Genomic DNA, 16,959 nt, shown 5'->3' on the forward strand with positions numbered 1-16,959 from the left:
CCTGGCGCGGGTGATTCCTCCCCAGTGTCGCACTGGCCTGGCAACCTCCCATCGCAGACCCGCCTGGGACCCTCGTGGCCAGCCCCCTCCGGTGGCCTGGGGCCAGAGGTGAGCCGCAGCGGGTCTTGGCGCTCGGTGGTGAGCAAGCTCGTCTGGCCGCTGGGGTCCGGAGCCCCGCACAGCCCCGGACCGAGACGCGCCGAGCCCAGGAGAGCCGCGTGCGAGCCGCGGGGTCCCTCTGGCGCCGGGAAGCGGCGGCCGAAGGATTCGCAGGACGTTCAGGGGCAGCGCCAGCTCCCAGACCCAGGCTGGGAGGTGGTTCAAGTCTGAAACGCCAAACGAACACAGACGGCGGTAGCCTCCGGGGCAGGGGTTGGGAGGAGGCCGTGGAGAGGGAGGAGATGGTGGCTTCATCTCCTACCCGCGAGGCGGAGGCCAGCCAGGCACGGGGAGCTGATGCCTGCAGGTCCCTCCGGGGAAGGACCCGTGCGCGCTTGTCAGCGGCTGGGCCATCGCAGCGCCCAGCAGCTGAGGAATGAAGGGAGGGGGTATGGGGCTGGAGTGTCCCCGGGGCCACCCCGACTGCGACTCTAGCCCTGGCTCACCCTGTCGCCTCCAGCCAGACCCCTCAGTGCCCTCCTCTGCACAGTGGGAGCTTGGCGCGGTGGCTTCGGAAGAGCCTTTGGCTGACTACCTGAAGCGGGCCAGGGGCTCAGGCCCCAACCCGGACCCCAGACCGGGGCCGGACACCGGACGGGTATCTGGGAGCCCAGCCCCGCGGCGCCACTGCCCGGAAAAATGGCGCGAGTGTGTGGGCGGCTGAGCGGGGTGACTACGAGCAACATGCCCTCGTGTGGCGCTCCGCAGGTGTCACGCCCTCCTCCCCAGTCCCGGACCCTCCCCACCAGCCGAGAAGTGGGCAGAGCTGCGGCGCATGGGGTCCAAAACAGCCCACCAGAGACCCACGAACGCACTCCAACTCGCACGCGGCCACAAACAACCGTGCCTCGGCGTCTCAGCGATGGGAAGGTGCTCCGGCAGCGCGGAAGGGTCCGTCTGCGGGGGCCCCCTCGGAAGCGCAGCGCCTCCCCCGGGGCTTCTGGGAGCATCCAGCCCCGGCGGCGCCGTCTGCCCGGAACTGGACCCGTTCTGCTGGCAGGAAAGGCTTAATCCGCCAGGGACGCCTCCGAGAAATGCCCGCCTGCCCCGCCGCCACGAGGTGGGGGCTGTTATTCCTTTGAGCCGTTGTCCGTCCCCAAAGCCTGGGGTGGGGGTGCGGAGCGCAGGAGACCCGAGAACAGGATCGAGGTCGCGGGGAAGCCCCCAGCCCCAGGGTGCAGCGCACCCTGTCAGCCCTGCACGGACATCTAGGGAACGTGGAGCGGCCCCACGCCTCCTTCTCGGGACTTAGCGACGCCGCGACGCTCAGCACCTTGTGCGGCCCGCGGGGCGCGCAGGTGTTGACCACTTGAGTCCTTGGGGACCCGGCCCTGGCCCCTCCAGTGTGCGGTGCAGCCTAGCGGGTTGAGCTTGATTCTGTGTCCCAGGTCCACCGTGGCCTCCCACGCGCCCCGACCCCGTCGGAGACTTGCGGACAACACGCAGGTGGCCGATCCAGAAGTCTGAGGCCGTGGTCCTGCTCACCTTATCCCCCCGCCGCCGCCGCCCCCCGCCCCCGGCTCCCCGCGCCTTCGGGGAAGCGGTGCTGGCGGGGGCGGGGGCCGGTGGGCAGAGGGCGCCGGGGTGGGTGGGGAGGAGACAGGAGGAGGCTCCCCCACAGCGCGCCCCTGCGACCCCAGCCGCGCAGCGGGCCCGGGCCGCAGACAATTAAAGCGGGATTCCTCCCCCGCTGACGTCGGCAGCGCCGAGGCCCCTCCCGCGGTGGCATAAAAGGCGCGGGCTCCGCAGCGCAGGCGGCAGTGGGGGCCGGACAGCGCGGCGGTGCGGAGTGCGCGGCGGAGCAGCGAGCAGCTCGGCGCCCAGAGCGCCGGCCGCCCGCGGAGCCCCAGCCGAGCCGAGCCGGGCCCGGAGCGCCGGGTCCCAGCGCCCGCAGCCATGCCGGCCGGCCCCGCCGCGCGCACCTGTGCGCTGCTCGCCCTCTGCCTCCTGGGCAGCGGGGCCCAGGATTTCGGGCCGACGCGCTTCATCTGCACCTCGGTGCCTGTGGACGCCGACATGTGCGCCGCGTCCGTGGCCGCCGGCGGCGCCGAGGAGCTCCGGAGCAACGTGCTGCAGCTCCGCGAGACCGTGCTGCAGCAGAAGGAGACCATCCTGAGCCAGAAGGAGACCATCCGCGAGCTGACCACCAAGCTCGGCCGCTGCGAGAGCCAGAGCACGCTGGACGCGAGCGCGGGCGAGGCGCGGGCGGGCGGCGGCCGCAAGCAGCCCGGCTCGGGCAAGAACACCATGGGCGACCTGTCTCGGACGCCGGCCGCCGAGACGCTCAGCCAACTCGGGCAAACTTTGCAGTCGCTCAAAACCCGCCTGGAGAACCTCGAGGTCCGCGCGCGCCGCTGTTCCCCCTCCGGCTCGCGCGCCCCTCTGCCCTCCCCCACCTCCCTTCCCGACCCGGCCCGACACCCCCCCAACCCCGCTCCGCCGGCCCTGTCCCCGGCCGGGTGCCCATGCCCGGCGAGGGCCTCCGCAAGCCTGCGGGGCTCCGTGGACGGCCACTCACCCGAGCTCCCCGCCAGGCCGCCCCCGCAGTCGCCCTGAGGGGCCCGCGCCACGGGCCTTCCTGTACGGTCCCTGCTCCACGCGTAACGATCTGGTTTCCCTCCCGCCTTTGCACCCCCGCAGCAGTATAGCCGGCTCAATTCCTCCAGCCAGACCAACAGCCTCAAGGATCTGCTGCAGAGCAAGATCGATGACCTGGAGAGGCAGGTGCTGTCTCGGGTGAACACCCTGGAGGAGGGCAAGGGGGGCCCCAGAAACGACACGGAGGAAAGAGTCAAGATCGAGAGCGCCCTGACTTCCCTGCACCAGCGGATCAGCGAGCTGGAGAAAGGTAATGGGCAGGCGAGGGGGGCACGCATCCTGTCTCAGCTCCCTGGACCAAGGGACCCTGCCTCGGGTCCTGGCTTCCTGCATAGCTCAGCTCGGAGCTGTAAGAGCCCTGAGCTCCTCCACCCTTCCAGCCTCCTTCCTGCCCGAGGTTCTCCAGCTAGTGTTCCTGGCAGGGCTGGGGTGCCCTGGGCTGGGGACAGCTCAGGAAGCAGAGTGAGGAAGGGATTGCCTGGCGTCCCCTCCCCCTGCCCGCCCTCGACAGACTCACACACTTGCAGGATTTTTCCAAGTCTGATTTGTTCAATCTTCAGCAAGTTTACACTGTAGCCGTGGCCGGCCTAAGTCCTCCCTGGCTAAGAAAGCCTGGCTCTAGCCAGCCTCCATCCCCAGCAGAGAGCAGGGTGCCGGCTGGCTGGGTCCTCCTGATCCATAGCAGATTTGGGCCCTGAGCAGATTTCCTCCCAGCTCCTTGGTGCCCTGGCGTCCCCTGGGGATTTCAGGGGGCCCCTCCTTCCTGAGCACACCCCCACGGTTTTCTCTTCTGAGAGACCTAAGCCCTGGCCTCTTGCCTGGGGCCCCACAGTTCCCGAGTCGCCAACTCCAGCCGGCCTCAGTCTCACCCTGGGTGCACAGATGAGCTGGGGAGGCTCAGCCTTGAAATCGCAGAAACCAAACACGGTTGTAAGGGGGGGGGGGCGCCGAGCTCGGAGCGGGGCCACGTGACCCTTCTCGGACCGCAAAGTGTGCTGGATGGATTTAAACAGTGCCATCTTAAGGCACGTTATGTAACTGAAAAACAGATCGCCGAGGGGAGGAGGGAAGGAGGGAGGGAGACTGGGGGAAATTGAGAGCATCCCCTGGAAAGGCCTGGGCAAGGGGCTGCCAGCCTGAGATGGAGGGAGACACTGAGGGGCCTGCTCTGTTCCCTAAGAGGAGGGGGGTGGGGTTGCCGGCCCAGCAGGATGCCCTCTGGAAATAATTCTTGGCCTGGATGGCCGGCTGGTTTAGTGCTGGGCTCCCTGGCAGCACCCAGTGTACACCCTAAAGCTGGTGGGTGTGTGTTCCTGGCTCCGGGCCCGACACCCGTGCCCACTGCTGGGCTGGAATGTTTTGCCTGGAGTCAGTCACATTACGCCCAGGGCCACAGCCATGGTGTGGGTTGGGAGAGGGCAGACAGGCGTTCCCTGGAGACAGTGCCGGCAGGCAGGGAGCTGGTGGCAGGACGGCTATGGGACTGGGAGCCTGATTTTTGGGGAAATACAGGATGCTCGTCCAGAGAATGAGTGGCATCATTCTCAAAGCAGTCGCCTTAGGGAAACCTGGCTTCAGGGCCCCCTCCCGGCTCCCGGCTGTCCTGTCGACTCTGCAGGGGGCCAGGCAGGGTTGCTAGAAGAGCCTCAGAGGGGACAGCTCTCCCTCCTGCGGGGTGAATGGGATTCTGGAAACAGGAGGAGTCCTCAGGGCGACTGGGGGGGGGGGGGTCAGATGAGTGACCCGGGGCTGCAGCGTGTCCTGGCCTCGAGGGAAGTGTGCTGGGCACCCGGGGCCTGGTTCTGAGCGCTGTCAGCAGCCAGCATCCTGGAATCAGGTCGGGCCTCCGGTGGGGCTCCTCTGAGGGAAGGTAGCCTCTTTCCTGGCCAGGCGGCGACCTCGGTAGCCATACCTTCGAGCGTGCCTTCACAGGGTGGGCAATGACCCACTCCCTCCCATGCCCACGGCTGCGGAGGCTCACGGCCCGCTGTGTGTGAGCGGCTCCCCGCCCCCCAGCCTCCCCACGGGCTGCAGTGTAGGAGCCAGACCCGAGCACAGACCCGAGCGCAGAGATCTTGGGTCAGCTCTTTGGTCCTGGCCCGGTGCCCTCAGGCACATTCCTTGACCTCTCTGAGCCTCCATCTCAGCATCTGTGGAGTGGAGATGCTGCTCTGCCTGCATCACCAGCGGGGAGCAGGGTGGGGGAGCCTAGGTCTGCTTCGGCCAGGGGCCGGCTCTTGGTGGAGACGCAGGGGTCAGGACTGGGTCCCCTCCTCCCCAGGTCAGAAGGACAACCGCCCCGGAGACAAGTTCCAGCTCACGTTCCCGCTGCGGACCAATTACATGTACGCCAAGGTGAAGAAGAGCCTGCCCGAGATGTACGCCTTCACCGTGTGCATGTGGCTCAAGGCCACGGCGGCGCCGGGGGTGGGCACGCCCTTCTCCTACGCGGTGCCCGGCCAGGCCAACGAGCTGGTCCTTATCGAGTGGGGCAACAACCCCATGGAGATCCTCATCAATGACAAGGTAGAGCCCCCACCCCTTTGGGCTCGTCCCCCCCCACACACCGTCCATGCCGGCTGCTGGGGCAGGTCCGGGTGGTTTGAGGTCCCCAACCTCGGGCACGACTCTGGCCCAAGAGAAGAGCCAGCCAGGCGGGGCTGCGGGAAATGCAGGGCGAGGACAGAGGAACGGGGAGGGCACCCTTGCCACCATCCGTGACCAGGGCAGAGCTGGCCCCTCCCAGACAGAGGCCTCCCGGGTGGAGGTGGAGGAGGCTATGTGGGCGGTGGGGGGGGGGGCTCTGACAGGTCGAACCCTGACCCCTCCTTCCCTGGCGCTCTTGGAGCTGGCTTTGCTCCTCCATATTTGGGGGAACCACTGATGCTCTGGGGGTGCCCCTAGAGATTCTTCACGAGTCCCAGTCGATCCTGCTTAGCCCCTTTCCCTGGGAGAGGGCCAGGTCTGCGTGACCCTTTGGGAGAGGGCAGCCTTCCCCTTAGGGGGACCCGTGTCTGTCTCCATTAGTGCTGGGACCAGCTGCCAGCACTCACACTCCCTCTACGCCAGCTGCGGCAGGAAATGTCTAAAACTCGGGCTGTGAATTGGATGGGGAGCCCTTGCTCTTGATGTCTTGCCCGGAAAGGGCTGTGCCTTTCTGGGGCCCCAATTTCCCCGAGTGGAAAGGGTGTGGGGGTCTTGTGGGCTGCCGCAGACTCCCTGCCTGAAATGTTAGAGGGTGAGTGAGATTCCAGGTCAGGGGCTGGTCTGACTGTTAAGAGGCACAATGCCATCTCCCCTGGCACCTCTCGGAGTCTCTGCAAAAAGGTGGGCGTGGGGGTTGAGGGCCCAGAGGATCTGGCAGTTAGTGACGGAGTGCGGGAGAGAGAGGCGAGGCCCGGAGCGCGGCAGTGAGCCTGCCTGTCAGAGGCGCGTTCCATGGACTCGCCCAGAGCAAAGAGGGTGAGCAGGAGTGAGGAGGCTGCGTGCTCAGGTCCATTTTAGGAGCACCCCGACAAAGCCTCTCATTTCCTTGGTGATCCTGAGATCCACTGATGGGTGGGATGGACAGGTGATGAAAGCCGGGAGGGGCAGGTGCTGCAAGAATTCGTAGTGGTTCTTGCTATTTACCGTAAGTGCAGCAACAGGCAGGATGACAGGCGAACCGGTAACCGTGACGGTCAGTGACCCTGAGGATACCCCTGTCCCCATAATGTTCTTCCCAGGTGGCCAAGCTGCCCTTTGTAATCAACGACGGCAAGTGGCACCACATCTGCATCACCTGGACCACCCGGGATGGGGTCTGGGAGGCCTACCAGGATGGCACCCAGGGCGGCAACGGCGAGAACCTGGCACCCTATCACCCCATCAAGCCACAAGGCGTGCTGGTGCTGGGCCAGGAGCAGGTTGGGCTGTGAAGGCAGGGAAGGGGGGGGCGCTGCAGAGGGAGGAGCCCCAGAACCAGACTAGGCCGGGTCAGGGTCAGGAGGGAGGAAAGGCAGCGGGGAGTGAGGTGGGAGGGAGCTGGGGAGGGTTCCCCTGAGAAGTGGCCGAGAGAAGCAAGTGATGCCAGTTTGGGCAAAGCCCTGCCCTGGGGGGGCGCTTTCAGGAAAGGCGGGCGGGAATGGGTTCTGGTCTCCAGGCTCTCAACCACTTTCTCAACAACTGCAGCAATGCTCTTTGGCACAGGAAAGCCAGTTGTGCATTTAGTGATGCATAATTTATTTCCTGGAAGTGGTTTGTCTCCCATCGGGCACCCAGGAGGGGGAGGCAGGCGGGAGAGCCCAGCCTTCTGTTCTCGTTGGGAGGCTGCTGCTGACAAAGGGGCGACTTCTGAGTTCCTGGAGCAGAGGAAGGGCAGAAGGGGGGGGGACCTGCTCCCACAGTTGTCCCTGGCCCCAGCCAACCCTCCCTCACAGGGCACCTCACAGGTGCCCCCAGAGGAAGCTCTGCATCCAGAGCGGAGGAGACGAGCTCGCCTCGTTCCTGAGCTCCCCACAGGGGAGGGACGGATGCCTAGCGAAGAGCAGAGATGGCGACGGAGGTACCCAGGGGGACCTGAGAGTCGTTCCCCGGGGAGCCCTCCCGCTAGGTCCCCACCGCCATGACGCCTCCACCCTCATCCTCTGCTTTTCTCTGAAGGACACTCTGGGTGGCGGATTTGATGCCACCCAGGCGTTCGTGGGCGAGCTGGCCCATTTCAACATCTGGGACCGCAAGCTGACCCCGGGGGAGGTGTACAACCTGGCCACCTGCAGCACCAAGGCGCTCTCCGGCAACGTCATCTCCTGGGCCGAGTCCCACATCGAGATCTATGGTGGCGCCACCAAGTGGACATTCGAAGCCTGTCGCCAGATCAACTGAGGCCCCGGCCCGGCCCGGCCCGGCCCCGCCCGCCCCCTGCTTGTGCGGTGATGACCCGTCGTCGTCTCTTCTTCTCTCCTGTCCCCAGGAATGGCTCCGGGCTGTCGCCCTCGCCCTCGTGCACGCGCACACAGCCTGGTCTCGTCCTCGTGCGCCCTGAAGCGGGCACCGTTTCTCAGGCGTGCTCCGTTCACCGCTAACGCCGGCGGCTGCGACATTTTGAACAATGCACACGTAGGTGAGAGGGCCCGTGTGTGTGTGTGTGTGTGTGTGTGTGTGTCTGAGTGTCCACAAGGGTTGAAAAGGAGGTATGCCATTTCTTCTTTCTCTGTGGCTTTGGGAAAACTCCCGACTGGTCCGGTATCTGTATTCGCCAACTTTGGTGGCTGCCCACGTGCCTTGGGGCTGGTGTGGCTTCCGCAATGCATTTGTCTTTGCGAACCTTTTTCAGAGCGACCTATCTCTATATTGATAAAATAAATGTCTTTTAGCAGCTTGTTAAAGGCCGGGAGCTCGGACAGATTTTTATTTTGCTGTAGAAGTGGTTTCTCTCTGAAGGCTTGAAGGCAGACAGTGTCCTGTGACGGCGCCATGTGCTCAAGGGGGCAGAGGAGGTGGGACCAGCCTCCGGATGCGGGCACGTACCCCCACCCTCCCAGTGCCCACCCTGCTGCTGGCATCTGACGGCAGCACTGGGCCCGGGAAGCTGGCCCGCGTGCCCAGCTTGGCCGGCTCTGGCCCGCATCCTCAGCCTCCCACCTCCTCGCCTTCTGCGAGGCTGGTTCCATCCTCCACTCCAGCGGCCAGCGGGTGCCCCTCCGAGTGGAGCGGCCCACTCAGAGCCCAGGAAGCCGGGACTCCTGGACAGCCCCCCTTTGCCTCTGGCAGGGGGTCAGCTCGAGAGCAGGCCTTTTTGATCAGGAAACCCAAACTCTAAGACCACAGGGCCACTGAGACAAAGCCGGCCAGTCAGCCGGCAGGTCCGTGGTGACTCCGACAGCCATATCCTTCCCAAACCCCCAGGCCCAGGCGAGCTGGTTCGGGGAGTCCTCCAAGGGGGCAGGGCCTCCAGAGACCTCTCATGAGGAGCCAGGCCTGGCTCACAGGGCTCAAGTCCTGAAGCAGCCCCCAACCTGGCACCAGCTGGTGATGCTGAGACGCAACCGGTTTCCAGAAGCTTTGACTTTTTACCCCCATGAAAAACCATGTGTATCTCTTAGTCTTTCCAAGGTGAGAAAAGTGTGTGTGTGTGTGTGTGTGTGTGTATGTGCGTGCGTGTGCACATGTAAGTGTATCAGATGAGAGAGAGAAGAAGAGCACTCAGACGGATCAGCTTCCTGCTGGGTTGCATCATCTGGGGTCGCACACCCTGAGAGCAACCTGGACTCTGTCGTGGAGTCTAATTAGCAAAAGGCTGGCACGTCTTTCTAGAAATTCTTCTGCACTGCCTGGCTCATCTACAGCTGCAGACATTTCTTCAGGAGGAGCAGGTGTTTCGTCTTCTGTTCCTTCCGGGGGCACCTGTCTCCTTAAGCGCAGGTCCCTGTCGTGTCGGAAACCTCGTGCATCTGTGTGTCTGTGTCGGTGTCCGCGTGGGTGTCTGCACGGCACCCCGCCGCTGTTCTGCCACGCAGCGCTCCCGAGCTCCCGAGCGGAGGGTGCGGCTGAGGCACCGGGCTGCGTGTTGTGGTTCACCAGTGGCTTTTTTGAGACCGTTGTGCTTCATCAGAACCCGTCGGGCCGTGGCATCTGTGGGTCTGCAGGGATCTTCTCTGTGTGCATGTTCCTCGGGGTGGCGTGTCCCTTGCTTCCTCAGTCCAGTGTGCGTTCCCCTGCCTGCATGAACTTCTCTGGTTCTGTGTCGTGTGCGAGTGCCACCCATTGTTCTGTGACATCCATGTAGCTACCGGAAATGGCTGGGAAGGCAAGCCAGGGGTGTGGGCCGGGGGCGAGGGGCGACGGCTGCCCTCCCCTCCCCACCCCCAAACACACCAAGAAGTATGTTTACCGTGTAGGTGGAGAGCAGGCCTGACAGCGCCCGAGCTCGGGCGAGAGCGAGCGCGGAACCCCCTCTAGACAGATCGGCCCACCTCACTGCGGCCACCTCGGAGCTGCAGGCGAGGCCCAGAGCTGCCAGGTGCTCTCCCCGTCGCCGGCACCTCCCACCAGCCCCTGCCGATCTATCGAGCTATGGGCCCCGGACCACCCTGTGCCCCAGGGGGCGCGGTGGGATCTGTCCTTTCAGGACCACAAGCCATCCTCTGCCCTGACTAGAGACGGGCAGAGCTCACCCCAGATGCTTGCGCCCTTCGGCCCCCCCTCCCCTGAGACACCCGTGGTGCCAGGGACAGAAGCTGATGTTTAACCCCCCCCAAACACGCACTGGAGCCTGTGCCAAGCCCCTGACTCCCTCACTGTGTTAACTCCTGGCCCTTGGCCGGCAGCCCTGAGAAAGGTAATGACACAGCCGTCCATCTAATCACATAGTTTCTAACTACTCCTTAATCTGATTGATGTTCCCTCTTGCACTGACCAATACATGCCTATCTCAGGTAAGCCATTTTATAAAACATGGAGACAAAAACGCACTGTCGAGACAGTGTTTGCTTTGCCGAGCTGGTGTCCCGCAGCTCCCCGTGCGTCCGAGGCGGGAGGGCTGCCCACACGGCTCTCCAGGCCCTCGGGGATCAGATCCCACCTGAGTCGGAAGCCTTCTTGCTTTTGATAACACAGTATTATTTCTCTTACTCTAGAAGAAAAAGTTTATTACCAAACAAGAGTATTTTTATGAAAGAAAAGGACAAACCTATAAATCAACTCAACCTATATCTCCCTTGAAAATACCTTCAGGCTCCGCCAAAACGTAGCACTCGAAGCATGTATTTTGGAAGAAAGAGGTACATTTTGTATGCTTTCTGTTCCTTTTGTAGATTCAGTTTATTTTCTAAGACTGCAAAGATCACTCTGTCACCAGCCCTGGGACCTGAGACCGAGGGGTGTCTCGTGGGCAGTGAGGGGGAGGGAGAGGCCGGCACGAGTGTCACAGTTGTTCCAATGAGCTCCCAAGAGGGGCCGCCTGTTCCCAGAGGCCTCTGGGACAGGATGTACATTTACGGTGGCCCCCGTCTTGGAGCTGACTTCTAAAGTGGAAGGAGTTGAGGACCTGCTGCTCGGTTCCGACCCTGATAGAAAAAGCTGGGGTTCCGAACCGCAAGCACCGGGAGGAGAGTAGCCTTTGTCATCTTGCGGCAAAACCAGAATGTGCTTAAAGCCGTCATGGTGTCATCTCTTAAAACACAGCGTGTAAACTTATTCAGCTAGCATGGGAAATGCATCACTCCCATGCACGGTGGACGTAAGTGCCATTTGTTGAAGAGGAACAAGTCACTGAGGAGAAAAAAGCCCAATACTTAGAGTCCCAATTTTGTCTTATTTGCCAAAAAAAGAAAAAAGTCCACGAGGACAACAGAGCAACCCCCCTATGGTTGATGTCGTTACACTGTATATACTGTATCATAGCAAAGAGAATTGACGTATCTTACTTTTTCATTATTTGCTAACCAAAGCTGTACATTTTTCATATGATCTGCAGCCTTTTGGGTATCTAATGGGTCAAAACCATGGGACCTGCCACCTCCCATCAGCAATTCTGGAAATGCACTATTTCTACTGGTATTCTTGCTTTTTTCTTTTTTTTTTTTTTTCATTTTCTTGCTGAAATGACATGAATTGTGGAGTTTATTTTTACACAGTAAAGAGTGAAGAAAGACTGTGGGCTCTCGGGCGTGTCTCTTTTCCCCAGCTTGTGAATGTCCCCTCAACCTACTGGCCGACCTCAGGGGCCCTCCCAGGGGATGTGTGTCTGCCTGATGCCCTGGGCCCCTCAAATGTCCTGCAGCCATCTGGTGACACTGGACATGGGGGGCGGGGGGGGGCTGCCCATGCACAGGTGCCCATTGCACAGGTGCGGCGGCACTAAGGCAGAGAGCGGTAGAGGGGACCCCCGGCGCGTGGAGGCCACACTGGGGCTCAGGATGTCACGTGCCTGCCTGTTCCCCACCTCGCCTGAGCGAATGCTCACCCAGACACAGGTCCCTCCCAGACAGCCCCGCCCTGCTCTCCTCTGCCGCCCTCTGCTGACCCCTCCTGGTTACCGCCCCTCTTTTGGGGTTCCCCGGCTGCTTCCTTGCACTCAAGCAAGAGAGCACCCCCAGATTCACATAACTAGATGAGGGGTGCAGGAGCCCTGGGTGCTGGGGAGGACTTACCTCCCTGGCCCCTCGTGGACCAAGCCAGACACTGGATGGACAAGGAGCTTTCGAGCTGCTCCCTTCCATGGGACAAAGTAAATGACCAGGAGCCCCAATAACCTGCCCGATTGCTCGGCCTCCCTAGCTCCCCAACACACACATGAGCGCACACCCGGGGTTGGCGGAGGGGACCGGCCAGGACCCGGGAGCCAGGGTTTGTGGGGTGTGAGTGCGCCACGTGTGGCCCGGGGGTTATGGAGGAGGCAGTCTGGCGTCAGAGCAGGCGGCGTGCGCCCTGGTGGCCCTGTGGGAAGAGCCTCAGTGGAAAGAGAGACGCCCCCGCCAGGCTGAAGGCCCTTGACCCATTTTCCCCGGACTTGCCCTTGGCAGGTGGTGTCCTCCTGTGGGCTACATGCTTGTCGCCCGGGCAAGGCCTATGCCCAGTCCCAGCAGCTCCAGCCGACAAACCACCTCTCGGCCTCCCTCCCAAGCCAGTGCGTGTCTCCCCTGCAAAGCCGACACGCTGGCATCTCTAAGGTCTAGGGAAGAGCTCATTCAAAAACGTGGGTATTTTAACCATTCTTAGAAGTGACTCTCCCCACTTCTCACACCTGAGCTTGGCACAGAGATGGCTGGCGTCAGGGGGTCTTGGAGCTGAGAACAGCAGCTCAGAGGGAAGCTGCTAGGCCTTGCCACTGAGCTGCTGAGCCAGCTTACATGGGACACAGGCTCGCGATTTCAAAGCTGGAGAGGGCTCCCGAGTTCACTTCCTCCAACAGCCCATGGGATGCAGGGAAACAGTCTCTTCTAGGGATGGGCGCTCACGGTCCAGAGACCGCCCCGCTGTCAGACAGTCTCTCTGCGGTTTTCGTCGCGTTGCTAGCTGTCCTACTTCTTTTCTGTTGTGTCCCGTTCCTTACGTTGCGCTGCACCTTCCACCCGACTGGCACCCAGGGAGACGGCCCCCATCCCCCAGGCTTCCTGTCTCTCTGCACTACCTGGCTGACCTGCTCTAGGGCTTGTCACACTCCTCCCGTTCCACCAGGTCACCAAGGGGCAGCAGAGGAGGGCAGACTAACCCCTGGGGGCTCAGCAGAATGCGTCATCCAACCCCACCCTCGCTCTAGGAAGCTGGGGCGCGGGCATCAGCCGTGGGCCCCAGGGTAGGAGCAGCGCAATGCAATTCAAGGAGCCCGACCCGCTGCACCTCCTGGCCTGCTCCCTGCGAGGCTCTCCGCGGGGGGGCGTGTCCCCGGCAGCCCCCTCTCCGCAGACCTCCAAGGAGCACAGAGCTGCGGTAACTGTTCGCTGGGCCCTGGAAACAGGAGGGAAGAAAGGAGGCGGCCGTGGGAAGCGACCACGGTTGTGGGACACTCTGGAGCCCTACGGCTCAGAGCTCGGGCCTGGCTTCTTCACAGAAAGCAGATGCCCTTCAGAAGAGGCTGCGATGCTTGCTGCAGGCAGCCAGAGGCCTTCCGGGGCGCAGGCAGCCAGCACCCACCTTGACCTTCACAGAATGGCCTCCCCGCCCACGAGGAGACATCCCATCCACAGCCAGTGGCGCACCTCTGGGCTCAGGCCCATCAGCCGGCTCTGCCGGGGGCCCAGGCCCTCAGCAGCCGCCTCACTCCGCTCTGGGGGTCCCTGCAGGGCTGCCAGCCCTCGGGAGCCACTTCGTCTCACGGCATTCCGAGGCTGCCCAGCGGCCCCGTGGTGGAGAGGCCGGGTGTTCTGCTGAGCCCAGAGGTGGCAGACGGGATGCTCATGCCGCAAAGCCCCCATCGTCCCACGCCAGCCTTCGGGTTCAGATTCATCTGCAAAGCTGAGCACCTGCCAGGCTGCCACCGCACAGAGGACCTCGTCTCGATCTGCGCCCACCAATCTCTGCCAGACCCGTGCCTTCCTCGCACTTCCCAGCTCCGTCGCCACCCTCAACCCCTGGTTCTCGTGCCCCCACGTGTGTGATGTACCTGGTACGTCCCTGCGACCTTGGGTTCTCAAGGTTCCCCCCTCCCCGGAGCAGAGCCCCCCTCCTCTCCTGGCGTTCACAGAAACTGTTTCTAAGAATCTGATGCTTAAAACCTGAACATCATGCGGCTCCTGGGTTGCCCCGAGAAGCACACCTGCATCTCCCGAGACTCACGTGGTCACTTAAGGAGGTGGATGTGGCCTCGAAGGCCTTGGTCCCCACCCCACCCCCGCAGAAGAAGCGAGCATGGGAGCAGCCGGTCTCCGCAGTCCCTTTGGGCCCTCCCTGGAGACTAGGAGCGGCTTCCCCAGTCTGTGGGGACCAGTGGGGGCCCTCCTTGCAGGACGCCTGACCCACCCACTGCAACCCCCCTGCTCACACAAGCCTCTGCCCCTGCGGCACCGTCCGCCCAGCAGCCACAGAATCTGCCTGCACCAGACTTTCCTACAGTCGCGGCGTCCTCTCAGCGCCCCTGCTGCCCTTCCTCAAACCGTCAGGCTACGTGAGTTCCTGTTTCTGATCATTGTTAGCGGACCTGGGTCACGCTTTCTCCCAGAAGTTTCTTAGCTACCATGTAAGTCAGGGAGCATGGAGGTTCTTGGGGTGTGGTCCACAGGCCCTAAGCCCCCTGCCGTGACCTGGACCCGGCAGGGGACAGCGGCAAGAAGGGTGTTGAGGAAATGAAGAGCCACACTTGGGCCTTTAGAAAACACACGTGAGAGACTGGCCAAGACAGCGGAATAGGAAGCCCCGAGCTCACCTCTTCCCACGAGCACGGAATCACAACTCTGGATGAGAAAGACCAGAACCTACCAGAAAAGATCTTCTACAGCTAAAGACAAAGAAGGAACCGCAATGAGATGACAGGAGGGAGGGACTTGCAATGAAGTCGCGTCCCGGAGCCCCAGGTGGGCAACCCACAAACCAGAGAAGAACTGCATTGCAGACGCTGTCCCACAGGAGCGAGAGCTCTGCGCCCCACGTTGGGCTGCCCATCCCAGGGGTTCCGCACCAGGAAGACGAGCCTCCAGAGCCACTGGCTTTGAAGGCCAGTGGGGCTTGATCTCTGGAGTCCCACAGGACTGGGGGAAATAGAAACGCCACCCTTAAAGGGTGCATACACAATCTCAGATGCTCCACGGCCCAGAGCAGAAGCAGTAATTTGATAGGGGCCTGGGCCAGGCCCACCTGCTGGTCTTGGAGGATCTCCTGGGGAGGTGGGGCAGGAGGTGGCTGCAGCTCAGCCTGGGGACATAGACACTGGTGGCAGCCATTCTGGGGAGCTCCTTCTATCCACTGTGTGGACACTAGTGCTGGTGGGTGCCACCGTGTGGGATCCTCCCTCTGTGCATTAGGGCAAGGCCTGGCCCCACCCAACAGCCTACAGGCACCAGTGCTGGGAGCACCTCAGGCCAAGCAAGTACGAGGTAGGGACACAGCCCCACCTGTCAGCAGACAGGCTGCCTGAAGACCTCCTGAGCCCACAGCCACCCCTGGACACAGTCCTGCCCCCCAGAGGGCCTGGGACTCAGCTCCATCCACCAATGGGCAGGCAGCAGCCCCAGAATTCCCTGGGCCCGGGCCCGGGCCCTGCCCTGAGGAAGACTGCTCTAGACTCTAGCAGCCTCACTCAGCAGGGAGCCGATACCAGGCACAAGAAAAGCACAATCCTGCAGGCTGCCTACTAGCAGGCCAGACCCTGCCCTGGGACCATCTGGGCCCCAGGCCACCCACTAGCAGGTCAATACAAGCTTTGGAACCTCGGACCATGTATCCAAATGTGTCAGGAATGATCCCGCCCCCCTTGCCACAAACCAGTGATTTGACACCAGCTCTGGAATCCCTGCGCCCTGCAACCAGGACACAACTCTGCCCACTAGGAGGCAGGTACTAAGCTCAGGGGGAACACCTAGCCTTCTCAAACTATGCCAGAAAACTGAAGAGGAAAGAACACTTCTAACTCATTCTATGAGGCCGGAATAATCCTAATACCAAACCAAACAGATACATCGCCCAAAAAAAGAGAAAACTACAGGTCGACACCACTGATGAACACAGATACAAAAATCTTCAACATTCCATTAGTAGACTGAATCCAACTATACATTTAAAAAATCCTACATGATTAAGTGGGATGTATTCCAGAGATACAAGGAGTTTTCAATATTCCCAAATCAATCAATGCGATACATCACACTGACTAAGTGAAGAGTAAAAACCATATGATCATCTCAATAGATACAGAAAAAGCCTTTGACGAAATTCAACATTCATTTATGATAATAAAAAAACTCTAGGAGGAGTTCCCGTCATGGCATAGTGGAAATAAATCCGACCAGGAACCATGAGGTTGTGGGTTCAATCCCTGCCCTTGCTCAGTGGGTTAAGGATCTGGCGTTGCCATGAGCTGTGGTGTAGGTTGCAGACGTGGCTTGGATCTGGTGTTGCTGTGGCTGTGGTGTAGGCCAGCAGCTGTAGCTCCAATTCAGACCCTAGCCTGGGAACCTCCATATGCCACAAGTGCAGCCCTAAAAAGCCAAACAAACAAACAAACAAACAAACAAAAAAAACCTCTAGGAAACAAACCTAAATATCCATTGACAGCTGAATGGATAAAGAAGATGTGGTAGATATCTATACAATGGAATACTATTTTAGCCATAAAAAGAATGAAATAACGTCATTTGCAGCAACATGGATGGACCTGGAGATTATCATACTAAGTGAAGTAAATCAGAAAGAGAAAGACAAGTACCATATGATATCATTTATATGTGGAATCTTATATACGGCACAAATGAACTTATGTGTGAAACAGAAAGAGACTCACAGACATAGAGCACAGATTTGTGGTTGCAAAGGGGGGGAGGGGAGGGATGGGATGCACTGGGAGTTTGGGATTGGCAGACACAAACTATTATATATTGGAGAGATAACAAGGTCCTACTGCAGAGCACAGGGAGCTATATTCATATCCTGTGATAAATTATAATAGAAAAGAATATGGAAAAGAACACATATCTTCATATCGCTTTGCTGTACAGCAGAAATTAACACAGCGTTGTGAATCAACTCTACTTCAACACATTTTCTTAAGCTCCAGGAAGTAGGCACACAGGG

At 61.0% G+C, this 16,959-nt stretch overlaps 1 protein-coding gene across 1 annotated transcript; it reads left to right on the plus strand.

The window, feature by feature from the left end:
- The first annotated feature begins 1,915 nt into the window (after positions 1-1,915).
- NPTX1 (neuronal pentraxin 1) lies at positions 1,916-11,390 on the plus strand. The gene is made up of 5 exons (XM_003131134.6): positions 1,916-2,499; positions 2,800-3,007; positions 5,039-5,283; positions 6,483-6,662; positions 7,399-11,390. The coding sequence occupies exons 1-5, from the start codon at positions 2,056-2,058 to the stop codon at positions 7,618-7,620; spliced, it is 1,299 nt and encodes a 432-aa protein (XP_003131182.4). The 5' UTR covers positions 1,916-2,055; the 3' UTR covers positions 7,621-11,390.
- Positions 11,391-16,959: the final 5,569 nt, after the last annotated feature.

The sequence above is a fragment of the Sus scrofa genome, chromosome 12 (genome assembly GCF_054392235.1).
Source record: "Sus scrofa isolate SSC_HxYL_T2T_F1_AM1 chromosome 12, Sscrofa_HxYL_maternal_Yorkshire_Landrace_v2.0, whole genome shotgun sequence".
Taxonomy (NCBI): Eukaryota; Metazoa; Chordata; class Mammalia; order Artiodactyla; family Suidae; genus Sus; species Sus scrofa.

Coding starts and splice junctions, on each gene's coding strand:
- NPTX1 (XM_003131134.6), top strand. CDS start 2,056: ATGCCGGCCGGCCCCGCCGCGCGCACCTGTGCGCTGCTCGCCCTCTGC. Junction 2,500..2,799: donor CCCGCCTGGAGAACCTCGAG/GTCCGCGCGCGC, acceptor GCACCCCCGCAG/CAGTATAGCCGGCTCAATTC. Junction 3,008..5,038: donor GATCAGCGAGCTGGAGAAAG/GTAATGGGCAGG, acceptor CCTCCTCCCCAG/GTCAGAAGGACAACCGCCCC.